The sequence below is a fragment of the Vollenhovia emeryi genome, unplaced genomic scaffold (assembly GCF_000949405.1).
Source record: "Vollenhovia emeryi isolate VEMERY1.0 unplaced genomic scaffold, V.emery_V1.0 DF939353.1, whole genome shotgun sequence".
Lineage (NCBI taxonomy): Eukaryota > Metazoa > Arthropoda > Insecta > Hymenoptera > Formicidae > Vollenhovia > Vollenhovia emeryi.
This window is the reverse complement of record NW_011967013.1, coordinates 90,447-105,043: the sequence shown is the minus strand read 5'-3', so window position 1 is coordinate 105,043 and position 14,597 is coordinate 90,447. Positions and strand designations below refer to the sequence as shown.

The 14,597-nt window shown below is 32.4% G+C and overlaps 1 protein-coding gene across 9 annotated transcripts in view; it reads left to right on the top strand.

Moving 5' to 3' along the window:
• Nucleotides 1-2,063: 2,063 nt before the first annotated feature.
• The window catches only part of LOC105558344 (rho guanine nucleotide exchange factor 12), an 88,067-nt gene continuing 75,533 nt past the window's right edge, over nucleotides 2,064-14,597 (top strand). For 7 of the 9 annotated variants that reach the window (XM_012005967.1, XM_012005966.1, XM_012005965.1 and 4 more), the window contains exons 1-4: nucleotides 2,064-2,317; nucleotides 9,038-9,253; nucleotides 10,198-10,247; nucleotides 10,911-10,968. In XM_012005967.1, the coding sequence (XP_011861357.1) occupies nucleotides 9,082-9,253; nucleotides 10,198-10,247; nucleotides 10,911-10,968 (280 nt within the window). In that variant the 5' untranslated portion in view covers nucleotides 2,064-2,317; nucleotides 9,038-9,081. Of the gene's footprint in view, nucleotides 2,318-9,020; nucleotides 9,254-10,197; nucleotides 10,248-10,910; nucleotides 10,969-14,597 lie in introns of all 9 variants that reach the window. The other 2 variants (XM_012005959.1, XM_012005964.1) reach the window with 2 other exon arrangements.

Sequence of the window (14,597 nt, the reverse complement as noted above, 5' to 3'; positions counted from 1 at the left end):
TGTGCCTCTATATCGTTCTGTCCTTTAGAAGATGCGGACAACTCCACTCACAGAACGCTGGGTCTATATATATAAGTCTATGGTGGCAACGTTACCGCGTCCAGTGGGCAGGAGCCATATCTCACAATGGGAAAGCACAGGGAATAGGAATAGAGAATAACACAGGCAACAGAAATAACTAAATTCCAACTTACCAGAAACCGTGCATCGACGGCATCGACGCACAATGGAATATGGAATAGGTAATAGGAACAGAATTTCCGACACGTTGGATTTCTGTTCCCTATTCCCTGTGCCTGACCTACCTGACCAATCATAGTTGAGACTGGGACAGACACGTGGTTTTAAAATGCAGATGATTGGACAGCACGCCTATTGCCAACGAATCATTGTGTCTTGGCATTACCTATAGCGTTTTCGACTGAACCAGGATTAATCGCTCCGGGAGCGATTAATGACGTCACGAGTTTTGTTTTAGGTTACTAGACAAATAACCCAAAGTTGCAACCCGTGTTCGACCCATACCATTGCGAATTGATCCATCAGTGCTAAGAAGCTACGTTAGATTACAATCAGGTTATACGTGCGTGTTTATTGTGGAACAAAGTATTCTTTGACGATAATAACGCGTAAGTGTACCAATAAACTTTTCGATTTTATCATAAAATTGACAAGAATATTGTAACTAGAACCTAACCCAGGTTCATAAAGCCCAATGTCCACGATCCAAGAACTGTGTCAAAGTTCTAGTTTCGAAAAATGCGCAGCCAATCAACATGCAGCTTGTATGGAATAGCTGCAAGCTGATTGGCTACGCATTTCTTGAAACTAGAACTTGGACACAGTTCTTGGATCGTGGACATTGGCCTTAACTCATTTTCGGTCGAACATATGTTCCTAGTATCTTCGGGTTAGGCTGGTATTACATTTGTCGTACGACAAAGTTTTTAAGCGTATTGATTGGCTGAAGGATAGTAAAATTCTCGAGTATCTAGAAACTTTCTATTCAGCGGCCAATCGACACGCTTGAAAAATTTGTCGTACGACAAATGTAATAGTACCCTCAGAATGACCCTGTGATTGGTGATACGCAGGTTACGCTACGCAAGTTACGCTCCATGTGAATCCAGCCTAATAGCGTTTTCGATTTTCTGACTCGACCCGACCCAGAGTCAGAAAAGTTTGATCAAAAGCAAGATTTGAACCACAATTTCTGCAAAAATCTTATTTTTGATCAAACTTATCTGACTCGGAGTCGGGTCGAGTCAGCAAATTGCCGTGTCGGCTCAGTGGTCAATGAGCCGAGTGCCAATAATAATAATAAGTCAGCAAATCGAAAACGCTATAAAGCCCGCTGCAGACGATGCTATTTTTCCTGCTGGATTGCTTGCGATTTACTAAATTACTAAGAAGCCTGATTGCTGAATGGTGCAACGATAGTAATTTATTAGATTGCAAGCAATCCAGCAGAAAAAAATAGCATCGTCTGCAGCGGGCTTAAGACCGTGGCCTCAACTGACGTCCATGAAAAGGCACCTTTACGCTCCATGTGACGCCATCTTTACGCAGGTTTCGCTGCATGTGAAACAGCCGCAGACAATCACAAGCTTACCCTACTATACAACGCCTCGACAGTGGCTTAGAGACATAGACGTGCTTGTACTAATATGGCTGCCATTTGTTAGTAGCGTATTTTTCTTTAGTTCGATGCGCATTTTGTAAAAAAGGCTACGCTCGGTGCCTTTCACGTCGCGGCGTTACGTGCCTGCGTGTCACCGCGATCCGTGCTTAACGCGCCCGAGACCGACAATCCGCGATGCCTCGCGCTTGTGATGTCTCGCGGTCGGATGCTGTGCGCGAGAAGTGAAACAGTTGCCCGTCACCAGCCATGTTCAAGTGTCTTTTTGTTGTGACAATTTCGTGATATTACAATCTCATGCAACGTGCTGCAACTCGCGGAAGCGATCTCCCGCGCGCGTCAACACATCATTGTTTTTTTTCCACAAACAATCCTTTTGGTTTTCTCGCCTCGTCTCGCTTCGTCCCGTCTCGTCTTGTCTCGTCTCTCTTCGTCTCGTCTCGCCTCGTCTCGTCTCGTTTCGTCTCCTTTTCGTCTCGCCTCGTTTCGTCCTGTTCTGTCCCGTTCCGTTCTATTCCGTCTCGACCGTCTCGTTGCATCTCGTTTCATCTCACTTCGCCCCGCCTCGTCTCGTCTCGTCACGTCTCGTCGCGTCTCTTCGCGTCCCGTCGCGTCTCGTCTCGTAGGAGCTTTCCGTTTGCCTGTGCTTGCTGCTGTCGAGTAACGATTAAATGAAAGGTAATTGCATTATATCATGCGTGTTTATTTTGCAATCCAACTTTTGTTGCTTAAATATCGTTAGGTTGATCAGCACCTCTTATGTCTTGCCGACCTTGCCTGTCCAGCGTCGACTTTTTAATTATATTGTTTTTGAAAATCCCAGGCTTCCACATCTTAGCTCTCGGTGTTCTCATTATTATAACTATTGTATTTTCACAATAATGTTCAGTGTTTCCGCCTCTGAACACTTGTTACGCTGAACACACAAATATTGGAGCATTTGTGTAATCTAGATTTTCTACATGTTCCAAGAACCATTCCTTTTCGATAGATATACTTTTAAGCTTATGCTTATATATATATATATATATATATATATACGTATCTTTTATGCAGGAATATTGCGTGTCATGTCTCAACGTAGCGTCTGTATCTCGCTCGTAGCTCATAAGTCGCAAGGGTATCATTTTTTTTACTGCAAATTTGAAGTATATACATATATGGCATGATTAGTCTAATATAGAAAAGTTTGTATACCGAAATGTCACTTTTGCATCGTTTGTCATTACGTTTGCTCTAAGCTCGCGAGAAATATTTTAATGACAAGTACTTTGTGACATTTTAAGACAAGAACTCTAATACAAAAATGTCGAGGCTACAACAGTTTTCAAGTGGGAAGAGTTTAAAGATTTTGAATAACGAGGCTAGAACTTTGCGCGCACAGAGATGCAAAAGTGGCAAATTTCACTGTGGAGTTGCCATTTTGACCAAATAAAAACGATAATGACAGCTGACACATATCAATGTCGATTTGAAGTGTTGAACAAAAAATTTTTTATAATTCATTACATTAATAATGTATGAATAAGACTCTAATAGAAATATATATATAATCAATTGTAATCTTCTATAAGAGTTATGATGATAGTTAAAATAATAGAAGGTAATATGGGCAATGTGAGCTGTCACATGATCTTAGGTGAACGAAATTAAAACAATATAAGGATAAATGTTATATAGGTATTATAGAAATTTCGTAGCAAATTAGTATATAAAGTAGGATTCGTACGTTTCGGTCACGACAAGTGACTCTCTTCAGCTATACAATATTTAATTTAGTAATTTAGTAATAGTCATTACATTAAATTTTATAAACAAATAGTTTTTAATCAAATTCTTGCATTATTTCTACAATAGTACCAATTATTATTATTATTTTTTGTGAAAGATGTGAGGTTCAAGAAGCATCTTTGCTACTGGCCACTTTGTCATCTCTGAGCGCGCGAAATTTAGCCTTGTTATTGGAGATCTTTAAACTCTCCATTTGAAAACTTATAACCTCGACATTTTCGTATTAGAATTTTCGTCTAAAGTGTTACACAGTACTTGTTATTTTTTGCTAGTTTACGTACACCCTGTATATTACAGTAAAGGCATGAAATTAAGGCTGCGTTTGTGGAAACATTCGAGTACCCCAGTTATCATTTTATTCTTGTTACCGAATCTTAAATTAGGAGAAAATAATACACTGGAGCACTCGCATGACGTTTCCGAACGTAGCTTGTTAGTATTGTAATTATACAGGTTAGAAGATGTAGCAACAATATTAGTAGAGGAAAGTCCTCTGTTATAAGATAGCGGGATTTCTGTTAAAGTAATAGGCCTTATCTGTTGATTCAACCATAAATTTGTTGCTCTTGAAGCGAAATCTGTTTAACATAAGAATCATTTGACGTCAGCAGATGAATCAACATGATTAAGCAAAGCAGTTAATCGACCATGACTAGCTATGTGTTTTTTAAACGCAGAAAATTTATTGCAAAAAATATCACCTCAGCCAGGGTTTGAACCTGGACCTCCCTTCTCTCTAGGCAGAAGTCTCAACCAATTCAACCACCGAGGCATATGATAATATTTGTCGCAATAACAGTATAGGTGTTGTCTATGCGTATGTTGCCGACTTTTGTAACCTGCGCACCGATACGGATTGTCGAAATCTGTTTAGTAGAAAATTCATTGTTAGTTTGTGTAATCGTTGCGAAAAAAGATTTGTGATGAAATTTCGGGGTTGAAAACCTGCTATCTCATATTAGAAATTTTATATCTCATAATAGAGGACTGTCCTCTATCATTGAAGGATATCTAGTTAATTTGATAATTGATAAGCATTTATAAAACATTTTCATTCATTAGGCATCACAGCCAACTTATGAGCAAAACATGGTTTTAGGGTATGATAGAACAATATTCATTTAATCAAATAAAGTAAATACGTTAATGTTGATGTCTGCGGCTTACAGTTAGTCATTCTCAGCATAAATTAAGATAACGGAGAAGCAAAAAGTGTAAAACTACTGATATAAAATTTGACTAAAAACAAATCTGGCATACAGTTTGGTTGACTTGCGTCAATTTCTACCAATGTAGATTAAATTTGATCTTAGTTCAACTTTCTGGTTTCAGGAATTGGAAAAAGATAAAAAGTAAATTAAGCAGGGAAATCGAATACTGTCACGACCGGTGGCATTCGGGAATCAACATTAGACTATTGCGATGAATATTGCCATGCTTCGGTGGTCGAATTGGTTGAGACGCCCGTCTAGCGAGAGGGAGGTCTAGGTTCAAACCCTGGCCGAGGTGATATTTTTTCGCAATAAATTTAGAATAAAATATTTAGACACTAACACCCTGTCACGGCTCGTAGTCTTTTATTCCTTTAAATTTGAGTTTAAACATGGAAAGTTAATCTGCATTGGCAGAAACGCATTACTTAGTTTTTACCAACATCATTGATCTTACAATTAGCTTAACTCATACCTTGTCTCATTCTGTCTCCTCAGAAAGAGACAAAAGACGATTTTTGAATGACGGTGAAAATCGGAATTATTCCCTTTTCACCAATGTCCCTTTTCACCAAATTTAAAGTCAATCTTAATTTGATTCAAGGAGGGTGGTTAGAAAAAGACAAAGGACAAATCAAACTAACAATAAGATCAAAGTTAAACGACGTTTGTGAAAACCGGGGTAAATGAAATAGTATAAAGGGCAATAAATAATTGGAGATAAAATAAGTTTTTTGAGTCAAGTGGTGAAAACGCGTAGCCATAATTCTGCGTTTGAAGGATCTGTCCATTATTAAAGCGCCCAATGAGAAAGCTTCTAATCGGAAATAAAAAACATTACAATTGCATTCTCTAGTCAACCACTCGAAGTGATATCTTAATGGGAGACATTGGTAAAAAGACGAAATAATCAACTGTTTTTCATGTCTCGACTTGTTCTTATGAGATTTGTTCATGGATTGTATACATTTTAGTCAAAGAAGAGTGTGACGTACTTATGTCATTAATATTGTTGTCGAATTGACAATTTTCAATTTGATAGGTTGTTAACTAATGCTGTTAAGATGTCTTTCTTTTCCACGTATTTGCACTAACTTGCCTAGTAAAAGTGTCACTTGATATTTTTACTAGCGCACTTACCAATTCAGTTTAGCAAATAATCAAAATGGCAGAGTGTTAATTGTCTTGTAATAAAAGTATTTACGTAGTGTTATATATACCGGGTGTCCCAATTTAATGTCCCACCCCAAATAACTTTTTATTTTTGATCGCAGAAAAAAACGTTTCAGACAAAAGTTGTTTGGTTCGAAGGCGGACATAAGATGGTGCCATTAGTTTGACCTTGACGAGTTTGCTTGAAGGTCACATAAAGGTCACTTTAAATTTTTTTTACTGAACCCCCTATTGTTTATTATATTATCTTACTCTACTAATTAATATGAACAACTTTTGTCCGAAACATTTTTGATTTACCTAATATTTTTTAGATATTCAAGAGAAAATTTATAACTATTTTAATGTTTAGTTTATGATATCTCGATAACTGTTTGTCGGAGGGAAAAGTAGTACAGGACTTTTTTTACTTGATTTGGTCTCAGGATTATGCTGTTGCAATAGTGCTCCAATTATTGTAAATTTTTGTGTATGTTACAATACAGAAAAATTTTCAACAATTGGAGCACTATCATAACAGCATATTCTTGAGACCAAATCAAGTAAAAAAGTCATGTTCTACTTTTTCTTCCGACAAACAGTTATCGAGATATTATATGCTAAGCATTGAAAAAGTTATAAATTTCCTCTTGAATATCTTAAAAAGTATTAGGCAAATAAAAAATGTTTCGGACAAAAGTTGTTCGTATTAATTAGTAGAATAAGATAGTATAATAAACAATAGGGGGTTCCGTTTAAAAAATTGAAGGTGACCTTCACGTAACCTTTAAATGATCATCCAAGATCAAGTCAATGGCACCACCTTATGTCCCCCTTCGAACCAAATAACTTTTGTTTGAAACGTTTTTCCGTATCTTTCACATTTTTTGAAAACACTTGTGTGGATCATTTAAAATAAGACACCCTGTATATTGTAGCCAGATTGTATATATTGTAACCAGAGTATATAATTACTGAATTTTGTTTTCAGTGAAACATACATTGTTTATTGCTATATCATACTTTAATGATTACCAATTATGAAAAATTAAAATGTATGTCATTGCTCGAGTAAAAGAGCATATCTTATTGCTGGTTCACATATAATTGATATTAGTAGTAGTAGGTATTTATTTCCCTTGCGGGGTACATGCGGACCTCCGCTCCGCTTACAAAAAAAACTTCTTGTTTTACGCTCGCACGCGAGAGAGAGATACTCATCCACATTCATACCTCTGTCCATCCATCCATACCTCTGGACCTCCGCTTCCGTTGCATTCTCCATTCTCACCTTCTCCCACTCTCTTCCTCATCCACTCTCATCCCTTCCCCCCTCCATTCCTCTATTCTCTTTATCCATTCCCTCCCCCTCATTTTTTCTCTCATCAGTTCCTCCCTTACCATGTAGCCTGGTGTCCTCCTACCTACTCCTGTTATCCATCTCAGATATCTATCCTGCATTCTCTCCACCTCCTCTCTCTCCCTTCATCCCCATATCTCCACCCCATAACTCATTACCGTCCACACCAATCTATCAAACAACCATAACCTTCTCGACCAATCATCTCCAAACCTTCTTTTCCCTATCCCCCATATATAATTGATATTAGAAAACTTAGTTTTAAAATACATATATTTATCAAGTTTCTCTAGATATGTATAGCATTACTCGTAACATTATTAGTTCAGAGATGAATCAAACACACATTAATATAATTACTATTATTTATTACACAAATTAACAAAGAGAATATAGGTATATATGTTTTAATCAATTCTTGTGGAATTTTTTTTATATTTGTAATGATACAATATAATTATCGACTTATAACAATAATAATAATAGATTTATACAAAGTGATATCCTTGCGATTAATAAGCTATAGAAATGTAATTAATAAATTTACTTCTGTACAAGTACAATACCTGTGCTATACCTTCTGTTAAAGAAGTATTGTCTGAAGAAGCATTATTACTGTATCTTTTGTTTTAGTTTTTGTAACACGAAAAGATTCCTTAAATCTATATTCTACAAAGTTTTCTTTGAATATTTCTTCAAAGTTTTCTCTTTATTAAGATCGTTTCTAATTACATTTTTACGTAAATAAAATTTTCCTTTATTTAATGTATTTGCAAATTTCTATTTATCCTTCCAATTATTGTACATATCCGTAAAGATACAGACTATACTTTATAACAAAGTTTACTAACAATAAGTAGAACAGTTTATTAGATCATTATAAATGAGATATGTGTGTAAATATAAATACCATTGTTTTATCTTAGTTTTTGCAAATATTAATTGATAAATTGAAATATATTTTCAGTTATATTTTTGACATCAACAAATCAATCACTATATTGTAGACAATTTATTTAAACACTACATTGTTAGTAGATGTTTTAGTTATTGTCATAAAATAATTTTATTGCAGTAACTGCCACTATTTGGCGCTTATACATATTATTACATACCAGCTATTTAATAAAAGATAATTGACAAGATTGGAGATTGTATGTTAAATATAAGAATTGGATTTTTATACATATAAAAAGATATTCCTCTTTAACATATCGAAAATTAGTTTTATAAAATTGTAAAAAATATTCTACATTTATTCATGTTTTATTTCAAATTTTATCTTCTTAATTTAGCATTTCATAACTTGAACTTGTGTATTGTGTGTATTATCTCATTTTTTATATTTTACAATTGTTTTCATGGAAGTGCAGTTTCTTGAAATAAGTAAAATTATTGAATTAATTAATTTATTGAAAATGTTTTGTCCGACAATATTGACTTAATGGAAGGATATATTATTGTTATAATTTGAAATAAATTCTCTTAGCATTTTTCAGTAACAGAAACTCAATCAGTCGATTAATTATCCAATTATTTAGAACAGCATCTACGATCATGATGATCACTTCTTTTCACATGTTTTCACAAAGTGGGTGAATTTCAATCAAATTTCTTAAAATAATATTGTGTTTCTAATTTATATTGTTTTCTTTTTAAGTATAATTTACGTAATACGTAGAAACATTTTCATAATAATATACAGAGAGATTTTTAAGAGATTTTAAAATTAAAATTATTATTACAAGTTAATTATATTTGGTATGGAAATCACCATATAATCTTGCATTATTAAAAATTTTGCTTGAAACAAACCCCACTTTGTCAAATATGCTTCGGGGAGCTTTGAATGGCTATGTATCATAAGGGGGAGAATTATGGCAGGTCGGTAGCAAACGAGGTGAGGCGGGGTGGAGCTCAAAGGAGGGATGAATGGAACGGCAGCGGTACGACGCAGCGTCGGGGCTGGTGCAGGCGCCATCAGTGGTGGAGCCATCGAACCAGCGCCCATCGCCACTCTGGTCATATATAAGGACGACGCTGGATTTGGAATGAAAGTTTCTGGCGACAATCCAGTCTACGTTCAGTCCGTAAAGGAAGGTCCGCAAATTTTTTTGTATTAACATTTTGCACGATTAATTCTTATAGTTATGGGCTGCAGAATTGTTTCGGAATCACTAAAACTTCTTCCCCAGGTGAAAAAAATTTTTCATAAAAAATATTTATATAAGTATTATATATAATGTAATTATAATTGTATATCTCAAAAAGTATTAGGCAAATGAAAAAATGTTTCAGACAAAAATTGTTTACATTAATTAGCATTATAAGATAGTGTAATAAACAATAGGGATTTCCACTTAAGATTTTGAAGGTACCCCCCGCCCCAACTCCAGAGAGGGTGGTACGTGGCTAACTTTTGCGGGATGGAATTGCCTACTTGAAGATATTTAGGGTTTATTTGGAACATTTTTTTGTACAATGCTTATTTTTCCAGATAATTTGCAGTCTCAAGCTAAAAAACTCACCTTGTATATACAGGGTACAGACTAATTTACGCCCACTATTTATATAGTGATATTTCTCATGAAAAACTTAAGTCAAATAGTTTCAAATTATTTTTTTCGGATTATACTATATAAAGTAGTTATTATCAATAACAAATTAGCTAATTAGCATTACTTTTTAAACGGTCGCACGTTTGTGAGTCGTGCGCCTTAGCGGTGGTCTATCGTGCGGCCGTTTAAAAAGTGATGCTAATTGACCAATCTTTATTTAATAATAACTACTTTGTGCATGGTTTGAAAAAGTGGCTCGGGACTTTTCGACTCAGTTTTTCGTGAGAAATATCACTGTATAAATAGTGGGCGCAAATTAGGTTACATCTTGTATATTTTTTATAAAATATATAACATAATACAGTACATGATATATGTATCATGTATAATTATTATAGTAATTTTATCTATACACACACGCATACACACAAATGTGAAAATTATAAATTTATTATGAATATTTTTACAAAAAATGATGTATTTTAGGTGGTGCAGCAGCAAGAGCTGGTCTTCATGCGGGCGACAAAATAATCAAGGTGATTATATGATAATAAGATTTACTGGGTAAAAGCTGCAGGAAGTTTATTAGTCTAGATTGTTAATTACTTTTCCTGTCCTGTATGTATGATGTACTGTATGTCAGTTTTTGTTACATAACTTTCTATGCTTATTGAAAAAAAATTTATTTTATATGTCAGAGTAATTTAGTGTGCATATTTGCATGTGAGATGTTTCTATCTTGTGCTCATACTATTGCAAAGCATTATTGTACATTCAACTATTTGCACTTACCATATAGATGTATCCGATTTATTTAAATAGATTTGTACCTAGATTTTACATGATAAGACTTCGGTTGATGTCAACCTGATTTTTATTAAAAAAAATTATAGCATTGATAGATTGATTACAAATTAAACTTCTTTTATTCTACATTTCTGTACTTTTTCTTTCTTTGAACTGATTTTCTATTGCTTTGTCACATAACACTCTTAGTTAAATGCTAAATATGGATTAGCAAAAACACAAGAAAGAAGTGGCAAGGCTAGAGAAATAAAAAAAATTAAAAAGTTACAAAAGGAGTCAAATAGATTTGTAATTTAACCAAGAAATTAATGTCTACAAGGTATATTAACTCTTTGTATTATTACAAATAAAATATATAAAAGATATTTATAGTAGATTTTTTTTTATTGAAGGTGAACGGAGTCAATGTAATGCAATCTACACATACTGACGTGGTTCAACTTATAAAATGTAAGTATTTTTATTTTTTAATCTATATTTTATTTATTAAATTGAGGAAAGTTTTTGATATTGTGAAATATTTTATTACCTTTAAACATGAGTTATATTTTTTGAATAGTTTGAGCAATATAATATTGAAAGAAATAAAAAATGAGAAAGGTTACACTACAGAAATAGTTACTAGTAGGAAAGATAAAAGTTTACTATTTAAAAATACGACTTATCTCCAAGGAGAATAAAACTACTCTTGAAGGTCAAAGAAAATGTATTAATTATTTTATTTATTATTTATTTATTAATATAGTAATTATGACGTAATAAAGATCTTAAAGAGCTAGGATAAATTGTAGAAATCGAAACCTAAAATGATTCTATTTGCAATAAACTGCGATATTAATTTCGAAAACACTAATATACAGCTGTGTTATATTTTTTAAGATGGGAAATTATTTTGAAAAAAATAATTTTCAAAATTTTATAGTATACAAAAAATAATCTTACTGAATGAATTATATCAAAATGCTCAGATAAAAGTTCTATGTCAAAGGTTATGACTTTAGGTAGAAGTACAATAATTAGCGGTTTAAAATTGTATTTGTTTTAATAGTATAATATATCTTGGATTTTACTGCTACCTATTATATTACCAAAAAATTTTTAATGTTTTAGACCTGAGGTACAATATAACTAAATCTTATGATTTCTGAGATATACGATTTTTTGTAAAAATAGTATTTCACCATACTTATTAATGCAATGGTGAACAGAATCTGCAATTTAGCCTATTTTTATAGTAAAAGCTTACTATTTTCTTTCTGAAAAATGCAATGGTGTTATATTGTTTTTAAAAAAGTGATAAATGAAAACTTTCTGTTTTTAAATTGCATAAATATCAGGTTAAAAAATTAAATAAAGACAAGAAACACTTTCAAATAATTAAAAAGAATATAATTTGGTATATATTGTTTAACTTAAATGAGAAAGGAAGTTTTTCTGAAATTGTAAAAAGTTATTACTTTTGTTAATGTTTATAAAACAAATATTAATTTTCTTTAAACTTTATATAATAAGTATGATATAAAATTGTGTTCTAATAACTATTCTTTTATGCAATTTCACAAAGTTAGTTTGTTGCATAGTGTTACCTTTCAATTTAGTATTTTTATTTTGGTCCGACAGTATAGTCATCTCCGGTCTTTCAGCAAGTCTTTTTCATTTTTTTTTATCAGGGAACAAATAATTTATCAATTTTACCGTTCCTTGTATAAAAAATATTAATAGCAATTTGATTAGAAATGAATAAATATTCCTTTTTCATAATAAAAAAAAGGATTAGCATTTGTATCTGACTCACACATATGAAAACGCAGAAAACAGAAGTCTAATGATGTAAGCATGTGAGTTTATAGCGGTGACTACTTCAGTCAGTCAGTCAGTCAGGCTCTCGTGCTCATTGTACAGAGATATACCGCGTATGTATAATACATGTGTTTCCAATATTGCATATCTCGTCACATAGAGATATCACAGAATTCTGCAGTGTAGGGTGTGGCATGATTTGTGAACTAAATCTTGTATATATTAATTACTGATAGTTAACTTAAATATGGTTGTAATTGTTGTCAAGTTGTGATGAATGGTGACATTCATGGATAACTCAAGGTATAATAATGGGATTAAGAGAAATTGAATCACTTGGAATAGGTACAGATATGGTAAAAATTTTGAATTATTTTTAATAGTTTTAAAAATTAGTTGTTGAAAGTCTCAAATATCGTAAAATTTATAAAATTATTTTAGACCTCACATTAATATATTCCTTATATATTTTGAATAATATATGCAGTTATATGTATACAAATGTATAAATGTTATTTTCTGTCCTATACAATCCTTACACATACAATTATTAATTGTTAAAGCACATACATTTATTCTATCTTGTTTGCAAGAACGTTTTCTATAAGTATTATAAATTTTTTCTTATTCATAAAATATATACAAGTAATAATATAGTAACAATATTGAAATTTATATTACATGCGCTTATATAATCAGAAATAATAAATTATGATACATAACATATAATGTACGTCATATGAATTTTAAAGTTTTAAATCGAAAATATCATTCATAAAAAGATGGGTTGTATAAATAGCACAAGCTTAAATAAAATAGTAGTTTATAATAAAAAAATTTATTTTAAATTGAAATTTAAACGCCATTTAGGAAGGTGGTGGCCATTAAATTACTAAGTGAATCCATATACCGTCTTTTCCCACCCTGTACTGCGCGCGGTTACTATCGGATATATAACACAGATTTCCCCTAGATGGGATCATTCGTCAATCGTCAGTGAATTCACGTGTTCTAAAAATTGCTGAACGATTTTTGTACATTATTTTAATTTAATTTAAATGCTATACTTAGCATTATAAATTTATCCTTTTCCCTATTGAATTAAAATTCTTATTGCGAAAAATATTACCACAGCCAGGATTCGAACCTGGGACCTCCCTCAATCCGTGACGGGCGTCTTAGCCAGCTCAACGAAATATATTTTATTTCTTAATGTCTCGTTTTAATTAATTTTCATATGTAATGTAAACAATAATTTTAATCTCAAGAGTTTCAGACATTTTAGGTGTTATATTAAATAAACATGATTACCTTAAAGCAAATCTAATTTTGTATTATTGAATTGCTTGAAAACTTAACGGAGGGCTTTCTATATCCGTCACTGTACATACATACATATAACTGAATGTGTATGCCAAAGATGAGTCAAGTTTATTTCTTAACGCATATTTATCATCCATAAGATATTTCCTAGCATGTTACAAACCGTAAGCAACGATTCTATTTATTCAGTAAAAATTTGATTATTGCTCGATATATTCAATATATCCTGCACAAACTTAATGAATAGATGAATAAATAATATACTTTTGCAAAGATTACTACTATTTCTACAAAATATTATATATTTATATTTTAAAATTTTAGTCATTCTTTGTAGAAAATTATAAGAAAACATAAAAGAGAAAGTGACATAATTTCAAAATTAAAACTTTTATAGGTTTAACAAATATACTTATAATTTGTAATTAGGAATTATTTTACAAATTATTTTTAAAATTTATTTTTAAATGTAATTTGTATATATAAATAGTAGTAGTCTTTATTCCCCTTTTGGGCAATATACAGAGTGTATCAGACCACCCGTACACCTCGATTTTTCCGAAAACGCGAGGTGATAGGAAGTTGGTGAGAAATGTTAAGTCCCAAATCCTAGTGTCTGTGAAATTGGCACGACATTCTACGAATTAAAAAAAAAAACCTAGAGTTCCAATAGCACTTTTCATAGTTCTACAGTTCCTGATAAAAATTAGAAAGAGTTCCGCACTCCTTATATGAAAAACTCACATTTTAAAAAACGTCGTGCTAACTTCGCGAATCTAGCACGACACCCTCCCCTCTAAAGTACCAAAACGCATTCACTAATATCATTTTTGGCGAGAGTTCCCGATAGTTCTACTCAAGTTTCACATGTATATGCAATTTTGGATCGATATTACATCATTAACAATTTTTAAACAATTTTTCATATCGGCGACCAGCACGACACTAAGTAAAAT